Source organism: Littorina saxatilis, linkage group LG17 (genome assembly GCF_037325665.1).
Source record: "Littorina saxatilis isolate snail1 linkage group LG17, US_GU_Lsax_2.0, whole genome shotgun sequence".
NCBI lineage: Eukaryota > Metazoa > Mollusca > Gastropoda > Littorinimorpha > Littorinidae > Littorina > Littorina saxatilis.
Genome location: NC_090261.1, coordinates 37,029,160 through 37,049,962, shown reverse-complemented (window position 1 = coordinate 37,049,962; position 20,803 = coordinate 37,029,160). Strand labels below are relative to the sequence as shown.

The 20,803-nt window shown below is 41.0% G+C and overlaps 1 protein-coding gene and 1 long non-coding RNA gene across 2 annotated transcripts; both read left to right on the top strand.

Annotated features, from left to right (window-relative positions):
- Nucleotides 1-208: 208 nt before the first annotated feature.
- Nucleotides 209-4,467, top strand: LOC138952402 (uncharacterized). Its single transcript, XR_011451362.1, has 4 exons — nt 209-435; nt 789-973; nt 1,766-1,856; nt 2,858-4,467. It is a non-coding gene; the product is annotated as an uncharacterized lncRNA (long non-coding RNA).
- Nucleotides 4,468-10,449: 5,982 nt separating this feature from the next.
- On the top strand, nt 10,450-20,728 carry LOC138951733 (3-[(3aS,4S,7aS)-7a-methyl-1,5-dioxo-octahydro-1H-inden-4-yl]propanoyl:CoA ligase-like). The gene is made up of 7 exons (XM_070323294.1): nt 10,450-10,701; nt 13,007-13,158; nt 13,849-14,122; nt 15,040-15,374; nt 16,964-17,240; nt 18,760-18,999; nt 19,433-20,728. The coding sequence occupies exons 2-7, from the start codon at nt 13,016-13,018 to the stop codon at nt 19,826-19,828; spliced, it is 1,665 nt and encodes a 554-aa protein (XP_070179395.1). The 5' UTR covers nt 10,450-10,701; nt 13,007-13,015; the 3' UTR covers nt 19,829-20,728.
- Nucleotides 20,729-20,803: the final 75 nt, after the last annotated feature.

Here is a 20,803-nt window from a genome sequence, read left to right as displayed (position 1 = left end):
TATATATATATAGATATATATATATATATAAATTTATAATGAGAGCGCTGCTAAAAATGCCAAAATGTGCACTCAATCGCTTGTACTTTTAAAGAAAAGTTAAATATAGAATGACGTCAAGAGCGAGAATGCATAGAAATTACGTCATGAGCAAGGGAGATCATCCTTTACTCTGTGTGTGTCTCCACCGCCTACATTCCAACAAACACTGTACATAAGGAAGACGTGGAACTTGCGAAGAAAATGCGAAAAAGTGTTTGTGGGTTATCGTCCCTAGTCACATGCTGGCGGCGAAAACAAAATGGCGGATCGCGTAGGTACCGATCGTGTGCGAGGTGGTGGTAAATTGTGTTCGGCTTTTTGTTGCAAGAACGCCCGTTACAAACAGAGCTGCTTCGGGAAAACTTTCCACAAGTTCCCTACAGAAGAAAAAAGGTGGGTTGTGCAGTGATTATTTCATCAGGTTTACCTTCTTCAGAATGAGAATGCAATGGCTCGAGTCAACTCACTCAGTAGACTACAGCGTCAGCGAGTACTTACGACTGTGAGTGTGAGTCAGCAGTCAGTACAAAACAACAATTTACACTTGATGACAAACCCGTGGGCATATTTGCCGAAACCTTTATCAAACCTTGCTTACGGGAAAACTACAGTACAAAGGTACATCACTCATCCGTTTTGCGTTCAGGCAGAGCGTTAGATTTAGACTGAAGATCTGATTTAGCTTTTTTTGTCTTTCCTTTTTGCTTAGTTTAACAATAACATTGTTGTTTTTATTGTCAAACTAGGTGCAGAATATGGATGCAATTCACAAGGCGAGAGGACTTTGAAAAGCTGCAGCCAGCTGATGTTCAAGGTCTCAAGCTTTGTACTGATCACTTTGAGGCCAACCAGTAAAACAATCCTGCAGAGAGGATCACTTGTGTGGAATGCTGTCCCGACATTGTTTGCAGTGCCCAATCCACCACCGAAGGTTATTTATTTATTGGTTTTAGGTTTTTGCAAACCAAAGAAGCACACTATTAAATGCAGGTTGAGTAATGACAAGTTTGAGGCTGATGTAAGAATTGAAAACAAGTTAGCATTGTTCCCATCAAATAATGCCTGTTTGCATTTAGCGCAAAAAAATGATAAGGCCAACCAAAAAAAGTTACTTATTTTGGATCGACGTCTTGATTATGATGATATGATGAACTTATTTTGCAAAAAAACAGCCCCAAATGGCAAAAAAGGTATAGGGTCGGCGTCAACAACAAAAAAGTTGTATGTTTCTGGTCACCTGACCCTACCTATGTTTTCCCGACGACCCTAGACTTTTTTTTTTTTTCATTTTCAAAAATAAAAGGGGTATTCGAAAATCAATTGTTTTCCTGTTTTTCAACGAAATAGTTAAAAAGATGGTTTAAAAAAAAAAAGTTTAGAAAAAAAATCTCCACCTTTAGTCATGTTAGGTCACAAAAAAGTCTGTTTAAGGTAACGTAGCCCCCCCAAAAATAGCGTCGGTAGGTCGGCTTTTTAGTTTTGTATTTTAGCCATCTGAATATTTTAATTTTATTTTTTAATGCCCCCAAAAAGTCTAGGGCCGGTGGGAAAAAAATAGGGTCGGTCCGGATACCGTAAACAGATTATTTTTTGTTTTGCCTTACCAGAAACATACACTTTTTGTGTGTGGCCTAAGACCAATGCCATGAAATTGGGAGAAATGTTTCATTGTGACTGGGTGTTGGTTGTGAGTTTGTCAGTTAAAGAGCTGTGCAATTTGCAGGTTGCTAGTGGGAGGAAGCCACCATCGCAAAGGGTAGCTACAAATGAAGCCAGCACCGACCTGTCGCCTGATGCACAAATTGTTCAACCAGGTAAGAGATTTTTAACCATGAAGAACACCCTGACATCAAAAAATGTTTAAACTCATCCATTACATAGTTGATAATCGCTGTATAGGGTGACGGGCGCTGTGGCGGGGTGGTAAGACGTCGGTCTATTAACTCGGAAGGTCGAGGGTTCGAATCCCGGTCGCGGCCGCCTGGTGGGTTAAGTGTGGAGATGTTTCCGATCTCCCAGGTCAACTTATGTGCAGACCTGTTAGTGACTTATCCCCCTTCATGTGTACACGCAAGCACAAGACCAAATACGCACGAAAAAGGTCCTGTAATCCATGTCAGAGTTCGGTGGGTTTTAGAAACACAAAAATACCCCGCATGCTTCCTCCGAAAGCGGCGTATGGCTGCCTAAATGGCGGGGTAAAAACGGTCATACACATAAAATTCCACTTGTGCAAATAAATGAGTGCACGTGGGAGTTTCAGGCCACGAACGCAGAAGAAGAAGAAGCTGTATAGGGCGGATGCATGGATGGATGAAATTGTACCTGTAGTTCCCACACGTAATGATGGGAAACATATCCTGTTAGAGGCATGGTGTAACAAGAAACAATTAAGTGGCTCTATTCCCATCTCCCCCCCCCCCCCCCCCCTTTCCCCGTCGCGATATAAGCTTCGTGGTTGAAAACGACGTTAAACACCAAATAAAGAAAGAAAGAGGCATGGTGTGTGAGGAGTTTACCTGGTACTGTTGTCCTAATCAATCAATCAATCAATCAATATAAAGCTTATATAGCGCGTATTCCGTGGGTACAGTTCTAATGGCCTCACCCATTCAGTACCAAACAAGGTCAATTCCATCATTGTTCCACATCGTATCCATAGTTGCTAATACACTTCATTTCTGGCCTGCCTTCCTACGCTATTGTTTATTTTCATTTTGTGATTGAATTACACATGTTTTAATTTCTTCCAGGTTGTAACTTGTTATGGTTATGTTATTTTATGTGTGTTTTGTGTGTGTGTTTTCTTTTTTAGATGACATTCAGGCGATCCTGGAGGACATAGGATGTAAAGCATCAAAGTCGTCATCCTCCCCATCCCCTCGTGAAGCGGAACTTCGGCAGAAGGTCAACAAACTGAGGAGCAAGGTTTTCCGATTAGAAAAGACAACGATGGAACCCCGTGTAAAACGAGCGAGTAAATTAGCCAAGCCTCCCAAGAAAGACTTTGTAATAGAACAGTTGTCTCATATATTATCAGGCGAGGCGAGCTATTTTGCCATTTATGCCTGTTACATATTTACCGGTTATCTGCTGCTGTATCCAATCCTGGCAGAGACGGAACGCATGTTACCAAGGAGCCGAAGGAGAGTCGATGAGATGAGAGAATGTGATTAACAATTGCCAACTCTCTCCGTACAAAGAGGGTCCAAAATTGTATCAAAATATAGATCGTAGGGAATTCAAAATAAAAAAAAAGACAATAGACAAAACATGTACTTCGGCTCATAGAGCCTTCTTTAATTTTTGACTCAAAAGTCCATGCTCCGAGAGTCCTTTTTTTAATTTTGAATTGCCTACCATCTATATTTGTATACATTTTCAAAAAGATTCAACAGTCACCTTCCGTTATTCTTGAACTTGGCTATCCCAGCCTTACCTCAACATTCGATATTCCTGTGATATTTTTGACGTAAAATCAATTGTTACTGTAAAACACTTCGGCAAGAGGATTGGTCCAAGCAAACAAATAATAAACTTGTAAGATTTTTCCTGATATTTCCGATCAATTGCCTATGGTTTTATTTAGCTAAAAGATTCAAACGTCACACCTATGACTCATGGCTATTTTTAAGGGGAGAGTAGCATCCCTGGTGTGTTGTTTTTGATGTACCTTTTGGTCTGTTTACAGTAACATAGGCACACAAAAAGAGGGTCGGTAGGTCGGCTTTTCTTACTTTTTTTTTTATAACCATCTTTTTAAATTATTTTGCAAAAAAACAGGAACAAAATTGATTTTTTTTCTTTTTCTTTTTCTCCAAATGCCAAAAAAAAGGTCTAGGGTTGGCGGGGAAAAATAGGGTTGGTCGGGATACCGTAAACAGACTATTTTGCTTTGTTTTGCCTAAGCAATGACTAACAAACTTTCTTTAGGGTCTGACATTGTATATACTATACAATTTTTGGGGTATTAACTAAATACATGTATACAGTTTTTGATTCCTTTTATACTTTTTCACAAATTAGCCCCCCCCCCCCCCCCCCCTTTTTTTTTTGTAGTCTGCCCTGGGGGCGGGAGGTCTCCTAATTTCGGTTTCTAGGGTCATCTTATGCTTCCCCATGAGCTGAGAACTTAATTTAAAATGGGCCACGATTTTTTTATTTGTATTTTGTAATTGTGCCTTTGTCCAGTCACATGATTTCACTTTGTACTTAAAAACTTGGCACTGTCATCATTTATTGCTATTTATTGTTCAGTTGTTCAGTATTTATTGCTATTGGGCATCAGTTGTTCAGTTGCCCTCTTTCGAATGAGCCATGCATGCATTATGGATGTGTTTAGCGAATTGGGATACCTCAAGCAATGTAAAAGAAGAAACAATGTGAAGCAAACATATAGCACCAAATAAAATAACCGAATCAAAATGGAAACTTCTTCAGTGTATGTGTGTGTGTGTGTGTGTTTGCTGTTTTAAATACCGAAAATGTGAAAATAAAGCAAGTCACAACATGAGAAAGATCGACTGTACTAGTCATAACAAAGCAGGAAACAGCCTGATCAGCATGCAGCAAAGGGGAATAACTCATATTTAGCCATTCTCATTTCTAAGCATGCCCAATGAGGAAGTTATCCTTCTTCCCATTGTAGTTTCTTTGATTCCAACAAGGAATTTTGAAAGCAGGGAGCACACTAGAGGTAATGGAAGAGGTGGGGGGAGGGGGTAAGAATTAGATCTAGAAAGAACTCTTCACAGACAGCCTACTGGAGAATCAAACCCTTTCGGAGCCGATTGCAACACTGAACAAGAATAACCCGAGGAGAGTTCCACAACCTCAATGGATTGGGAATTCCCCGTAAGTGCATTTAAGGGCATTCTCATAGAGTGCTGAACCTGAAAAGGTCCGTTTTTGTTTAGCCAAGACTGCTACCGGTTTCGAGCTGAGAAGCTCTCATCAGGCAGTCTCTTGGCATAAAACAGAGAAGAACTCTCAAACTTCTATGCAAAAGAGAAAACCACATTTCTGCGGTAGGCCCTCTGCATAGACGAGAATCTTTCTTTGATTCCCCTGCAACTGCCAGCGAAGAGTATGAAAAAGAAATTTTGAAGTATCAGCAGCTGCTCTTGGTTGTTGAAGCAACAAAATAGAAATTTATAATGAGAGCGCTGCTAAAAATGCCAAAATGTGCACTCAATCGCTTGTACTTTTAAAGAAAAGTTAAATATAGAATGACGTCAAGAGCGAGAATGCATAGAAATTACGTCATGAGCAAGGGAGATCATCCTTTACTCTGTGTGTGTCTCCACCGCCTACATTCCAACAAGGAATTTTGAAAGCAGGGAGCACACTAGAGGTAATGGAAGAGGTGGGGGGAGGGGGTAAGAATTAGATCTAGAAAGAACTCTTCACAGACAGCCTACTGGAGAATCAAACCCTTTCGGAGCCGATTGCAACACTGAACACTGAACACCTCTTCCATTACCTCCAGTGTGCTCCCTGCTTTCAAAATTCCTTGTTGGAATGTAGGCGGTGGAGACACACACAGAGTAAAGGATGATCTCCCTTGCTCATGACGTAATTTCTATGCATTCTCGCTCTTGACGTCATTCTATATATATATGACTAAGTGCCAAAAGGTGCGCACGAAAAGCGGACAAAGGGGCTAAAAAATAAAAGTTGACAAACACGACTGATATTGTGATTTTTGTTAAGACAACAGATGCTGGAACCCAATTACGAAAAGAAAAGATAAATTTACCCAAATGATTTTACAAATAACGATAATTTTGTTCGTTATATCATTCAAAACGGCACTGAGTCATAGCATTAAGGTTATCTCGCACGTTTTTAAAGCTAGGGCTTTGAAACTTGGCACACAACCAAAGTATAATGACCTCCAGGTATGGTGCACATCACATTAAACAACATTGAATTTCAAGGTCACGGCGAGGTTAAATTTCCTTTGCAAACTGGAAAATTGTCGTTGTCACGTCTTACATGTTTTAATACTAGATCAGTTAGACTTTACATACTTCACATACTTTCAGCATTTTTATAAAACCTCATTAAAAGTGACCTGCTGGTTAATCTTTGTCAAAGTTCAAGGTCACAGCGGGGTCACATCTGGTCCAAATGTGGAATATTTTCAATTTATTCAGCGCGTTTTTAGCACGAGCTTTGAAAATACACACAGTTCTGGTGTATAATGTTAACACACGATTAAAGTCTGGTTGAAAAAGTCAAGGTCACAGCAGGGTCGCGTTGAGGTCAAACATATACATTTTTCAATGAGGTTTTCTCATATGTTTTTGAAGCTAGGGTCTTGAAACTTGGCACACTACGCAAGTTAAATTAAACCTCATCAAATTCCAAGGTCACAGTGAGGTTAAAGATCCTTTAAGGATATTTTCTAAAAAAGGTGACCGCCTGGTTAATGTTTGTCAAATTTCAAGGTCACAGCAGTGCCATCTGGCTTAAACTTGGAAAAATTGTCAATTTCTTCAACTAGTTTTATAGTGTTTGAAGTCATTCACACATGATGAAAGTCTGGTTGATAAAATCAAACGTCAAGGTCGCAGCGGGGTCGCATTGAAGTCAGACACATACAATTGTCATTTTCACGAACGCCTTTTAAGCAACACCTTTGAAACTTCACACATTCCAAAGTTTTGATGTTGTTTGGTTATAATCAAAGTGTGGTCAATTTCCATGATTGAGAGCATTCAGAGGGGTCAAGTTGAGGTCACACAAAAAGTGATAATCTTTATAAGACTCACGTTTGCTGCTATTGCTCACTTGACATTGGTGAAAGTGCTTATTTTATAATTGTTGATCTTGATGTTTTGACTAATTAATATTACCAGGATCAACCATACCAGATTTCAAAGTCCAGAAGTTGTCAAACCTCAAACCTGTTGGAAGTTTCAAAGATTTAAGCATCAACAAATTTCTATTTGATTTGACCTTAAATAACAGATTTGACCTTAAATCTTAAAACAGATCAACCAGACTTTGGTTTTATATAAATTGAAGTTCAATACAATTTCCTTTTTTTTTACCCACGCGAGACCCTGCTATGACCTTCACATTTCTCAAGGATCAACCTTGAATTCTCCATGTTGAACAATCATTAAGCAAAAGCGTTGTTTGAAGTTTGAAGGTTCTAGCTTCAAAAATCTCTGAAAAAATATGTTTCATCCGTTTTCTGAACCACATGTGACCCAGCCGTGACCTTGAAATCTGACAAGGGTCAACAAGACTTTTACCATGCATGGGGGCGATTAAACCCCAAATGTGTGTGAAGTTTCAAGGTTTCAACTTAAAAAACGTCTGAGAAAAATATACATTTTCCTTTTTGGACAATGTGTTGCACGCAAGACAACACGACAAACGCTCGTGTTATCATTCTTTTACTTTAAGGTCGACTTGCGTGCCCGCTCTTTCGCTAATCTCAATTAAAATTCATCTTGGAAGTTCGGTTTTATTACGCTTTTAATTAAGAAGATTAAACTAAGACAACAAATAGTTAGTTTTACCCATTATTAAACTCGATAAGGTAGTGACATTTTATGTTGAACGCAAGATGGTGTCGCACGCAAGATCTGAAAAGATGTTGACGACATAATTTCAACACTTGATAGCGCATTCGTGGTTCGTGATTTCTTCACAAATTTTGAACACAGAATGTGTCACGTGGTTCCGTAGATGAAGTAGATCTTTGTACATGTAAATTTTGTTTTTAAAAGAAAATAACCGTTAATTACCGAACATTTTGTCGCACGCAAGATATGACGAAATTTTCAAATCGTTTTCAAAAATGCTGTTCAAAAGTTCTGCAGTCTTTGCTGGATTACTTGAAAGACAGCAGTTTGATACACCGTTATCGCTTGACGTGTCGACATCAATTCCAGAGTTTTTGAAAAAGAAATTTAGTAAATATCTGCGATTGAAAAATGTATGCCGTGATGACGACACATCTTGCGTGCAACACCTTAAAATTCGGTTATCGAAAAAAAAAAAAATTCTCTCGAGATTTAGATTTGACGTTTGGTCTCGTCTGTAAAGCGATGTTTCAGGCATTCCATCAAACTAAATGCAATTCATTTGTGCTTCTTGTTATTTTTCTGTGGCATATTCAAAACACGAGGTATCACGATGTCCTTTTTCAGATGGCCGGTTTTGGCGTTATTTTTGACTTTAAACAAAGATAACTTCAAAATCGTTCAAGTCAGACACACGACATTATGTCCACTATCTCTTCGCACATTCATCCACACACACACCAATTTTCAGCAGACACACGTTTTTAGAAACATTTTTATTGTAAAACAAAGTCGTCTTCTGTTCTGTTAGCACCTTTTGGCACTTAGTCATATAGAGATAGATGACAGTGGATTCTCCGCGTGGCTATAAATAGATTTGACCTTTGCACTTTTACAGTGAGGACAACGGGTGCAAGGAAAGCGTTCTGGACAGTGACCTTCTAAAAATAGTAACGGGAATATCTGAAGCTGCTTGTCATACCGTAGCATTCTGATCAGTCCTCGCTCAACCGCTATCGCCAGTTATCTCAGAGAATGAGCCGTGTTCATTTTGACCTGACTGTTCAGGATGATACCGTAGCTGTGATCGGAAGATCAAACTTCAGATTTTGAAGAAGCTCTTTCTCATTCGGTATTGTTGCAAATACCGTACGTGATTGACGCCACACGAAGGAAGGGAGATAAACGCGCAAAACACCGGAGAAGATAAGGAAGAGTTACTGGGAATGGATCTGAATGAATGAACAGAAAAACCAAAATCGGTTCACCGCGCCGCGCTTAGAGCACGTGTTCAAAATTTTCATCGACCAGATTGTGTCCAGGGTCTACCTGAATATGCCCACCGAATTTGAAGCAGATCCATCGAGAACTTTGGCCGTGCATCGCGAACACACAGACAGACAGACAGACACACACACACACACACACACAAGCCGTATATAGATATAGATGTTGGTAGTGTATGGAAACGCATTTGTGCCAAAGGATAACGTTTCATAGTTATTTTGTTTTCAACCATTTTCTAGTCAACAGTATGCTTACCTGTGATTCAGAATAAGTTTTTTGGTTTGTTTTGTTATCCCTTTTTGTGTAAAATGTGTAAGAGATGAAAGTAATGGCCAGAGCTCTTTTTCACAGTTGGTAGAATTCTTATTGTCTCCGTTTAAGTGTAACAGAATAGTTTCCAAAATGACAAGTGTCATAGGTTGTTTCCCTTTGTGTTTGTAGTGTCAGTGTAATGTTAGTAGTTGCTGTTCATTATTAGTATGGTTGAGTGATTGTTATGTCACATTGGTTTCAGTTTGACTTTGACGGTGCAGTATGTTGATTAAACATCACTTCAACTACGCATCAGTTCTGCCAGGCTTTTTACATTTAGTCAAGTTTTGAATAAATGTTTTAACATAGAGGGGGAATCGAGACGAGGGTCGTGGTGTATGTGTGTGTGTGTGTGTGTGTGTGTGTGTGTGTGTGTGTGTGTGTGTGTGTGTGTGTGCGTGTGTGTGTGTAGAGCGATTCAGACTAAACTACTGGACCGATCTTTATGAAATTTGACATGAGAGTTCCAGGGAATGATATCCCCGGATCTTTTTTTCATTTTTTCGATAAATGTCTTTCATGACGTCATATCCGGCTTTTTGTAAAAGTTGAGGCGGCACTCTCACACCCTCATTTTTCAATCAAATTGATTGAAATTTTGGCCAAGCAATCTTCGACAAAGGCCGGACTTCGGTATTGCATTTCAGCTTGGTGGCTTAAAAATTAATTGATGACTTTGGTCATTAAAAATCGGAAAATTGTAAAAAAAAATATTTTTTTATAAAACGATCCAAATTTACGTTCATCTTATTCTTCATCATTTCTTGATTCCAAAAACATATAAATATGTTATATTTGGATTAAAAACAAGCTCTGAAAATTAAAAATATAAAAATTATGATCAAAATTAAATTTTCGAAATCAATTTAAAAACACTTTCATCTTATTCCTTGTCGGTTCCTGATGCCAAAAACATATAGATATGATATGTTTGGATTAAAAACACGCTCAGAAAGTTCAAACGAAGAGAGGTTCAGAAAAGCGTGCTATCCTTCTCAGCGCAACTACTACCCCGCTCTTCTTGTCAATTTCACTGCCTTTGCCACAAGCGGTGGACTGACGATGCTACGAGTATACGGTCTTGCTGAAAAATTGCAGTGCGTTCAGTTTCATTCTGTGAGTTCGACAGCTTGACTAAATGTTGTATTTTCGCCTTACGCGACTTGTTGTTTTTTTGTTTTGTGCGGCTGTGACAGTTGGAAAAGAGTGTAATTTAGTTCCATTGTGTTTCACAATGCACAACATGAAAACGATTTCCGAAAGTACGGTAAATGCTCATTAGCATTGCAATAACGCTGCAAATGACCATTGATACCGACGTGAAAAGGGACCAGAATATCCAGTAGCATTCAACTTTTGATATATTGTGCGTGCGTCTCACTTGGGAGACAAGTGATATTTGGACCGGTGCTATCAGTTTCCTCATATTTCATTGCGTTCTTGCTGTAGCATTGCAACCATTCACTCAGACGATCGATCGAGCGAGTTTTTTTCTGACGACATTTCTAAACGAAAAAGAGTAAGTGGAATCTTTTAATTCTCCATCATCATTTCAGTCAACTGGGTCTTGGAATTCACGACAGAGGTTGCTGTAAGGTTTCACTGCCGGGCGTTACTTTCTTTTCTTTTCTTCTTTTCTTTCTTTCTTTTTTATTTTCACGTTTTTCGTATGTTGACAGATTTAGTTTGAAAAATCAGTGACGCAAAAGCATTAGGATTTTGTGTGAGAATTCCCTTGGAAGTTGTAAGTTTAAAGGCACAGTACGCCTCCCGTAAACCATCAAAGATGCTGTCAGGCTTTTACACACAGTACAAACACCCTTTCGTTTAAACACTCACCGCTTGAGAACATCCTAGGTGCCCTACGTAAAGAGCGAGCAATTTTCAAAGAATTAATTTTGCGGATTGTCTGATCAGACAATCGGACGGTGCGTATTGGCGCTAGACCTAACTTTTAAAATCTAGATAATAAATTGACAGCTTGTTACACAAACATTCTTAAATCATAAAAGAATTCTTTTTTCATCAAGACAAGATCAGTACAATTCGAAGTTTTGAAAGTTTGAAAAAAGAAAAGCCCGGAAGCAGGGTCGCGCAAGGTCGTGGTTCTCGTAGCAGACGACGGTTATGCCTATCGCCAATTCCTCTGAACAGTCAAAAGCCATCGCTAGAGTTCGTGTGAATTGCAGCCGTTTGTTGCGTTTAGATTCAGAGGTACATAATAACGTGCTATTGCAGATAAGCTTACAGCGAGTCGCATTGAAATCACAAACTGACGACTACATTGTGAAAAAAAAGGAAACTGGATCACACGGGTTCACGATGGCTCAGGGGTAAGATAAACCTCGCAAAAATAAATTCTTTGAAAATTGCTCGCTCTTTACGGAGGGCACCAAGGATGTTCTCAAGCGGTGAGTGTTTAAATGAAACGGTTTTTGTACTGTGTGTAAAAGCCTGACAGTATCTGTGATGGTTTACGGGAGGCTTACTGTGCCTTTAACCTGTAATCTTAACTTGGGAATGCGGCGCGGCAGGCGTAATATTTTCTTCTGGATTCACTTCCGATGGTCAATCGATCTAAAACTCAAACAACCATGTTTGATTTAAGGTTAACTATATCTGAAGCTACTTATGTTGGTGAGAACAATGAAAAGACAGGAAATGAAATGGAAAAAGCTTTAATTTCAACGAAATGCTTATAATCGAAACTAACCCGGTGCCTTTGACAACTTTTAAAGAAGATCTTGCTGGAAGATGTGCAGTTCAGGTTGCGGTCGGTTTTGCTGCTGTCGCCACTGTCGCGTCGCTGTATCGAGCAGCGTAACAGCTTAACTGGCCTAATAGCTTATCTCAGCGCTGTTTTGCTCAAATGTTACCCGCAGGAAGACTGCCTTCCTACTGATATTTGGAGTGATAAGTAAACTTACTGAAAAACATACGGCAGTGTTTCGTTATTAAACTGCCCTCCTATACTGTGACAGATAAGCAGTAATTCGAATGACCATTACAACGCTTTTTCCCGAAATGTTACGTATGTTCATTTTTCTCCACGCAAAACTACAAATATAATTATGATTTACAAATTCGTATTCCCTTTCATTAGCTCTGTTGACGCCTTTTTTTTAACCGCTTGTTTCCCTTCATATAATAAACCGACCATAGAACGTCGTCGTTCCGAACGAAATCTTGAAAATCTCCAAAATCGTTTGGAATTCGGGATAGGGAAATCCCTCCATGCAATAACGTCAGCGCCTTTCGGTGATTGGTCAATGCATTTCAGAGCTGGACCTATCAACATAATGTCGTTACCTGTTCCCACTTAAAATCAATGCTATTTGAGGTTGCTTTCCAAACTGATACGAAGTAAACGGGAGCATAGGGTCAGTTATAAACTGAACTCATCTCGAACAGTGAGAGCGACAGAATTTACAGTACACAAATACGAACGCGGAAACTGACTCGAAAACTGACGAGTCGATACCGATGCTGAGACATGCTCAATTGTAATATTCGAAGTTAACATTTGTATTTTCATCCCGGAGGGCTGTGAGCCGGGTTGGCTCAATCGGTGGAGCCTGAAGTCGTAATTCTTGTACTTTATTCATTTTAATTCATTCCAAAGGGTTTGGGGTGATGATCGACTTTGTCAAAGGGTTGCATAAATATCGAGTACTTCCATTAAACGCTTTCCGAGAATCACCCATTCGATTTCTTTTTGTAACATCGGCTTTTGGAAAAGCCCAATGGGCGATTGTATACTGAGAGTCGACTGCATGCAATTGTCGTCAGCTACTTGTATTAATGATGTACTTCTGGTAAAACAGATTCCAACCATGGACCCCGAATCTCGCACTGTACCTGCCATGCTGCGCCACTGGGCCACCGTGGACCCAGACACCCCGGCCTTCATTTATGTCCTGGCCACAGGAGGGCGCTGTGTGCTGACACGTGCTGATCTCTTCAGGTTGAGCTCAAGGTATGCTGACTGAATTGATGTTTTTCGGAAATAACTGTCAGGTTTGTATGGGTTGTGAAAGAGTCAATACCCTATCTTTTTCTCGGACGGATACTCGTACATTCACACGTGTTCCTGTTCCGACACACCCCTCGCTAGTGATTGGCCCCTCTAATGTTTGTCCCTGTAAAGACAAGAGTATTCACTCTTTCACAACCCATACAGACCTATTTTCGGAATTCGTCTTTTCTAAGGGACCCTGTGAGCTTTAAAGTATTGACGCTTATGTTACTAACCCTTTTCTCTCACCTCCCGAAAATGGAGTACAGCTGATGTAGAAGAAGGCTGCCATACAATGTGAAGGTCTACAAGGAAGAAATTCCAACGAACTCGGGAGTTGTAGTCCATGAAGAACACGAGGGAAGAGAAGAAAAATAAGCAGATGATGATGATGATGACGATGATGATGACGACGACGACGACGACGATGATGATGATGATGATGATGGTAATGATGGTGACGATGACGACGACGACGATGGTGACGACGACAACGACGACGATGATGATGATGATGATGATGATGATGAGGAGGAGGAGGAGGAGGAGGGGGAGGAGGAGGAGGAAGATGAATCATGCATATCTTACCAGAGGTCTATATTGTTCAGGGCTTAAGAAACCGCCGGCTTTTCAAACTCTCACTTTGTCCAGGTACGCGGCCATCTTACGGCGCAACGGGGTGAAGCCTGGCACCACGGTGTGCAACACACTGTTCAACTCACCGGAGAGAATGGTGACAGATTTTGGCATCATTCTGGCCGGGGGAGTGGCCATGAATAGCCAGCCGTTTCTATCTGACGGCGAAGACTTGATCGTCGCTCTTAAGGAATCCGCAGCCATCGCCGTCATTGTGGACCCTCTACAGCCCAGGGGTGCGGCAAAGTTCTTGAATCAGAGAGCAACCTCACACCCACAAACCGGTCAGGTAGGCCTGGGCTAGTTTACCTCGCTTTCCCTCACTTGCAATGCCTTCTTGGACAACGTGCTGAAATCGGTTGAAAATGCTAAACTCCAATTTACTATTATATTATTGTCATGAAAGCTGTTCTGTTTTGCATTTTACATTTATTATCAGGGTTGCTTAAGTTTTTGGCACCAGTGTATTTATCATTGGATTGAAAAAGCAAACATGGGACAGGCTCTTCCAACAGCATCCAAAGAAGTTAGTTAGTTAGTTAGTTAGTTAGTTAGTTGTTGCTTTTTGGGTCCAACGGACCATATAGGCCAAATCAGGACCCCACAAGTTTAACATTACACATATTTAAATTAAACCAATTTTACTGAACAAAATTAGAAACGTCACCCGATCGCAGGGAACATAAAAGCTAATTCGAAACCCTATATGTCAGGGATTTTTATCCAAAGAAGTTCCAGGGGGAACTACTTAGCAATCCTTTGAAGTGTCGAATATTTAACGTAGTATGTAAGCTTACGCCCGCTGTTGGACACCTAAATAAGCCTTCACCTTGCGGAACGTCTTGATTTAAACAAGATTTTATTCAATTGTATTCGTCGCGATATAACCTTCGTGGTTGAAAACGACGTTAAACACCAAATAAAGAAAGAATTCAATTGAATCTTGAAATACAAGGAAAATCAAATAGGAACTGGAACACGAGCAAACACTAATATTACCTGACGTTTTACATAATTTACACTGTGAAAGCCAAACATCCGTCTCCAGGGCACAAAGCCTTGTTATAGTAGAAGGCCACAAAGCTAAATTTCACGTTGCCAGAATCACCGGATGTAATCCTTACACACAAAAAAACAAAGCCTCCGTACCAGCCGATGCTGGCATTTCAGATTTGTATCACAAACTGTGTTTTGGTAACATTGCAGGTGACATATAGTGAACTGCCAGCCCTGAAACAAGTGTTTGAAGTTCACTACTCTGAAGACGATTCAGAGAAACGACCTTTCATTGATCTCCTCGAGAAGGAGCAGGATAGCTACGTGGCTGACGTCACACCAAGCGAAATAGCCGTCCTCTGGTCGAGTTCGGGCACAACCGGTTTCTCCAAACTGATTCCTGCGAGTCACGACGGAGTGATCGGTTTGGGAAATTGTCTGTACAAAATGCAAAACATGCGCCCTGAGGATATCTTCTTCAACAACTTACCCAACGGCTGGGCTGTTGGTTTTCCCAGTGTGTTCCTTGCTCACGGCACGACCAGGTCAGTTCAGTGTTACCTTCGCGTTTCGTCACTACGAGATGTGTTCCAATCTTGTTTAGAATGTCAGAAATGGAAACGCATAATAACAATCCAGTTAGTCCGTTTTTTCGATAGACCCCCCCCCCCCCCCCCTACCACAAGTGACACGCAACTGGCCATCCTCTCAATCTTGCTCATCCAGGCATTGGAGAACGTAAGGTGCTACATCGCTAACGTATCTTGTTGCAGGGTGGTATGTTGGAAGGGTGTAACCTTGGCCTGGTAACATTGTATCCATTTACAATGACCAAGGTAATATTATATCCCACTGCAGGGTTTCACTTGATCCTGGTGTCAATACCTGTTGCAGAATGTAACTTTATCCTGGTTTCATTGTATTCTGTTGCAGGGTGTTATTAGACCATGGTTATATTGTATCCTGCGGCCCTATGCTCCACAGGGAGTCTACAGGAATAAGTAAGTAAGTAAGTATATTGTATCCTGTTGCAGGGTGTTATTAGACCATGGTTACATTGTATTCTGTTGCAGGGTGTTACTAGACCATGGTTATATTGTATCCTGTTGCAGGGTGTTATTAGACCATTACTTACTTACTGCCTTTCACGCCTGGTGGCGTGTAGGGCAGCGTTATTAGACCATGGTTACATTGTATTCTGTCTCAGGGTGTTACTAGACCATGGTTACATTGTATCCTGTTGCAGGGTGTTACTAGACCATGGTTACATTGTATTCTGTTGCAGGGTGTTACTATACCATGGTTACATGTTATCCTGTTACAAGGTGTTACTAGACCCTGGTAACTTTGTATCCTGTTGCAGGGTGTTACTAGACCATGGTTGCAGTGTATTCTGTTGCAGGGTTTTACTTGAGCTTGGTTACATTGCATCCTGTTGCAGGGTGTTACTAGACCCTGGTAACTTTGTATCCTGTTGCAGAGTGTTACTAGACCATGGTTGCAGTGTATTCTGTTGCAGGGTTTTACTTGAGCTTGGTTACATTGCATCCTGTTGCAGGGTGTTACTAGACCCTGGTAACTTTGTATCCTGTTGCAGAGTGTTACTAGACCATGGTTGCAGTGTATTCTGTTGCAGGGTTTTACTTGAGCTTGGTTACATTGTATCCTGTTGCAGGGTGTTACTTTACCCTGGTTACATTGTATCCTGATTCCAGGGTGTTACTTGACATTGGTAACATTGTATTCTGTTGCTGGGTGTTACTAGACCCTGGTAACTTTGTATCCTGTTGCAGAGTGTTACTAGACCATGGTTACATTGTAGCCTGTTACAGGGTGTTAATTCATTCTGATGACAATACCTCTTGCAGACCCGTCGCGATATAACCTTGAATGGTTGAAAACGACGTTAAACACCAAATAAAGAAAGAAAGACCTCTTGCAGAATGTTACTGTACCCTGTTTATAGTGTATCCTGTTGCAGGGTATTATCTGATTCTGATGAGAATACCTGTTGCAGAATGTTACTTTACCTTTGTAACATTGTATCCTGTTGCAGGGTATTACTTGACCCTGGTTACAATGTTTCCTGTCAAATGATATTATAATGACTTTGGCAGTCTTGTACATCTTTCAGGGTGATGCCTGATTGTGGCACAGAACTGCCTCCTTTGGACTGGGATTGCATTCCCCTTGAGAGGTGCACTGTGGCATTCCTGGTACCTTTTGACATTCTGCAGTTAGTGGACCTCGTACGACGGAAAGGGAACGATGAAGACAAGCAGTATAAGCTACGTGCGATCATGTCATCCGGACAACCGCTAATGAAGAACCATATGGAAGCCATCGGCATAATCACTGACAGCATCCAAATTGTTTACGGGTGCTCAGAAACTGGTTTGATAAGTTACAAGGTTTGTAACATCTCAGAACAGCACACACAGACACAGACAAAGACACGTACAGACAGACAGACAGAACCTGATAATACACTAAAGCTCAAAAGTTTAGCAACCCTTTCATACAGGATATGAATGTTCTCTGTTAAATTGTTCAGCTTTATCAATAGTATGAATGGAAAGCATGTCTATTCAGCTTACTGTGGGTTGATGTTCACTGTCTTCAGGTGCAAAACGTGACGTGGGTACCGCTCAGTACCCCCCAGGGAGTCACTTTGAAAAATATACATTTTTCGGTCATAAGGTTTGCCATTTGCTAACCAAGTCAAATATGGCACAATATGGCAAAGAAATGACGGAATAACATGGCAGATGGTTGAATCTGCATTTTAAAATGCAGACATAGAACGGTTCGACTGTATAATTACTGCTGGTATCAGCATAAACACCGGTGTCTTTATTCGGCAGGTGTCATAGTACAGATTTTTGAAAGCCTCAAAAATCTCAAACTAGTGACGTCACAAGGTGGCTGTAGGAGGCTCAACTTGCACCTGATGGCCCACCTGGAAGGTTGTCCAAAGCGTTGTTACAGTCACCAAATGTAGATATGGAGGTTCGTGTGACGTCATCAATCCTTTCTAGGAAGGCTACTCTGCTGAGGACTTGACGCTGGTGGACCATAACGTGAAGAAAGATCATGCACAAATCTGTTGGGCCTTAAACAACCTCGCCATGGGTGAATGAGCAGGCTGATTATTAGATCTGAATGTTATCAAGCATACCTGGTATATGCCACAGAGGACCCCCCATAGTGGGTGACAACCAAATCCAAACTGACCAGTCACACTCTTCAAGGCTGTCAAAACTCAAACAACTTCAGTCCAGCCTTTTAAAGAGAAATAGTGAGATAACTACAGCCAGGGGAGATAAGACCCATTGGTGACAGTAAGCCGTGCGGTGTGGGCGACACATTGTACATCAAAATGAAAGACAGATCATGTGCGGGACAAAATCTATGGAGCTACGCCAGGCCGTTGGGGTTCTGTGACCTGTTCTTTAAGATAAAATAAAATAAAAACCATCTTTAACATAAATGTCCGCAATTTGGACACATTTTCTTAGGCATAGTTAAACACTCTGTGGTAAACTGTATGTCGTCCAATAAAGTTCGAAAAGAAACACAGGACCATGCCTGCCTACTTAAATCACAAATTAAGTTAGTCTGGCAGTTCAATTAGTTTTGATGAGTATTTGAATATAACATTTCAGATTGAATATCAGGGTTGCTTAACTTGTCAGCACTAGTATTTTATTGCTTTCATTTTCATTACTTTATTGTCCCCATCGCTGAGAAAGTCGGGTCCGGCTCCCTCCCAGTGGAAAGCTAGCAGCAACAGAGTCGCGCTACCCAGGTGTATGCCTGTTTAGGTGTAATCAGCCACCTGTACTTATGGCAGAATGACCGAGGTCTTCTACGTGCCACAGTGGTGACACGAGGGTGGAACATTGATAACACTCTAACTTTTCCCCACAGACTGTCACCGACAAAGACAGCTACGAGAACTGCAACAACGGACCACCAGCAAGCGGCGTGGAAGTAAGGGTGGTCAACACAGACCTAAGTGACCAGCCTGTGGGGCAGCTGGGGGAAATCCTGGTTCGCACTGCCTCTCTGATCGGGGGATATCTGACCAAGGAGGCCACGCAGCGTGCCTTTATCAAGGACGGATGGTACAGGACTGGAGACACGGGCTACATCAACGACAAGGGGGAGGTACAGAGACAGTGACACGCGCGCGCGCGTGTGTGTGTGTGTGTGTGTGTGGGGGGGGGGGGGGGCAAAGAATTCGTCACCAACGGATGTAAATATGTCCACGAACAATAAATCGCGACTAACCGGACAAATGGACGGTGACAACTGAAATTTGATCCTTAAAAACAATCCAGACAAACCTAGATGTGAAAACTGACTTTATTTCTTTGTTAATTTATCCACGTACTTAAACACAGAACCAAGTTAAGGCCGTCCTTAATTGAGCCTGAAGTTGACTTCGCGAAGAATTCGCAAGTCTTTTTTTTATCGAGAATCCAGTGCCAATGTTTCGTGCAGCTGGCTTCTTGAAGTAGATTTTGCTAAGTCAACTTTGCCCAATTACTAACAGGATTTATCATCACTCAGATCACTTTCTATTCACTACTTATTTCAGATCTTCACGATATGCCGAACAGCCAACAACATCATGCGAGGTTCCGTGAGCCTGTATCCTGGCTGGCTGGAGCGACGCATCAATCGGTGCCCGGGCGTGGAAACTGTCGTTATCGTGCCCGTGCCCGACCCTTATTTCTACCAGGAGCTCTGCGCATGCGTCGTGCCCAGTCCCGGGGCAAACCTGACGTCAGAAGGGCTGACGGAGTTCTGCAAGACCTTGTTTCTGACGTCAGAGGAAGAGGAATTCACGGCGGTGCCCAAGTATTACTTGTTCTTCGACGCCCTGCCCACCACCGACAGAGGGAAAATCAATCGGCGAGAGACTGAAGCGGTTGCTAGGCAGCGACTTGGACTGAATGAAGATTATCCAGCTGCCATGAAAAATGACAAATAATGTATTCTTCTTTCTTTCTTTTTCTTTCTGCGTCTTCTCTCTCAAAGACGACGAACATGTAGACAATGCTTGATTTCTCTTTCTCTTCAAGTTATGCCTGTACTATACTGTTAATATTCTTCTTTATCTATATACCAGGCTACAAATATTTATTTGTATGTGTCATGTGTCAGTCATGCTGCAAATATTCTAACGGGGTGTAAGAAATGTTAAGTCCTTTGTACTGGAAACTTGCATTCTCCCAGTAAGGTCATATATTGTACTACGTTACAAGCCCCTGGAGCAATTTTTTGATTAGTGCTTTTGTGAACAAGAAACAATTAACAAGTGGCTCTATCTCATCTCCCCCCCTTTCCCCGTCGCGATATACCCTTGAACGGTTGAAAACGACGTTAAACACCAAATAAATAAAGAAAGAAAGAAATTCTAACGGGGTGGTGGTGTTCAGTCGGGGTTCTCTTTTACCTGACAAAAACTGCAACGACAACAAATATACAAAGCGTCCTTCATGAAAATACTGTAATGTTGAAAAGGATTTTTCCGACGAAAACACCATTCCTGAATTAGGAGGTAACTTTTGTTTTATGACATGTCAGTTTAACTGTTCAAAAGATATGTAGAAACGGCTTACGCATCTCAGAGCCTGGTAAACTCACCTAAAATTGATTTTTTTCAAAATATATTCATGTTTTATCGAACGCTCTCTGAGAAACTTGACATTCTCTTTCTTAAAAAACCCACAAAGACAAAATGACATTATTCAACACCAGAAGTAAGAGACCGAAAGCACTGCTGCATGACTTGGACAGGAAGTCACGTCTAGCGTTTCTCTGACAGCATGCATCTGTCGTGGTGATGGTTGAAGAACATGTGTATTAAAAGTCTACATTTAAACTTCTACTCTCCTGTTTTTGAAAAGATTGCTGTTTCAATTTGGCTTTTTCGATTTTTATTATTTTACATTTAGTCAAGTTT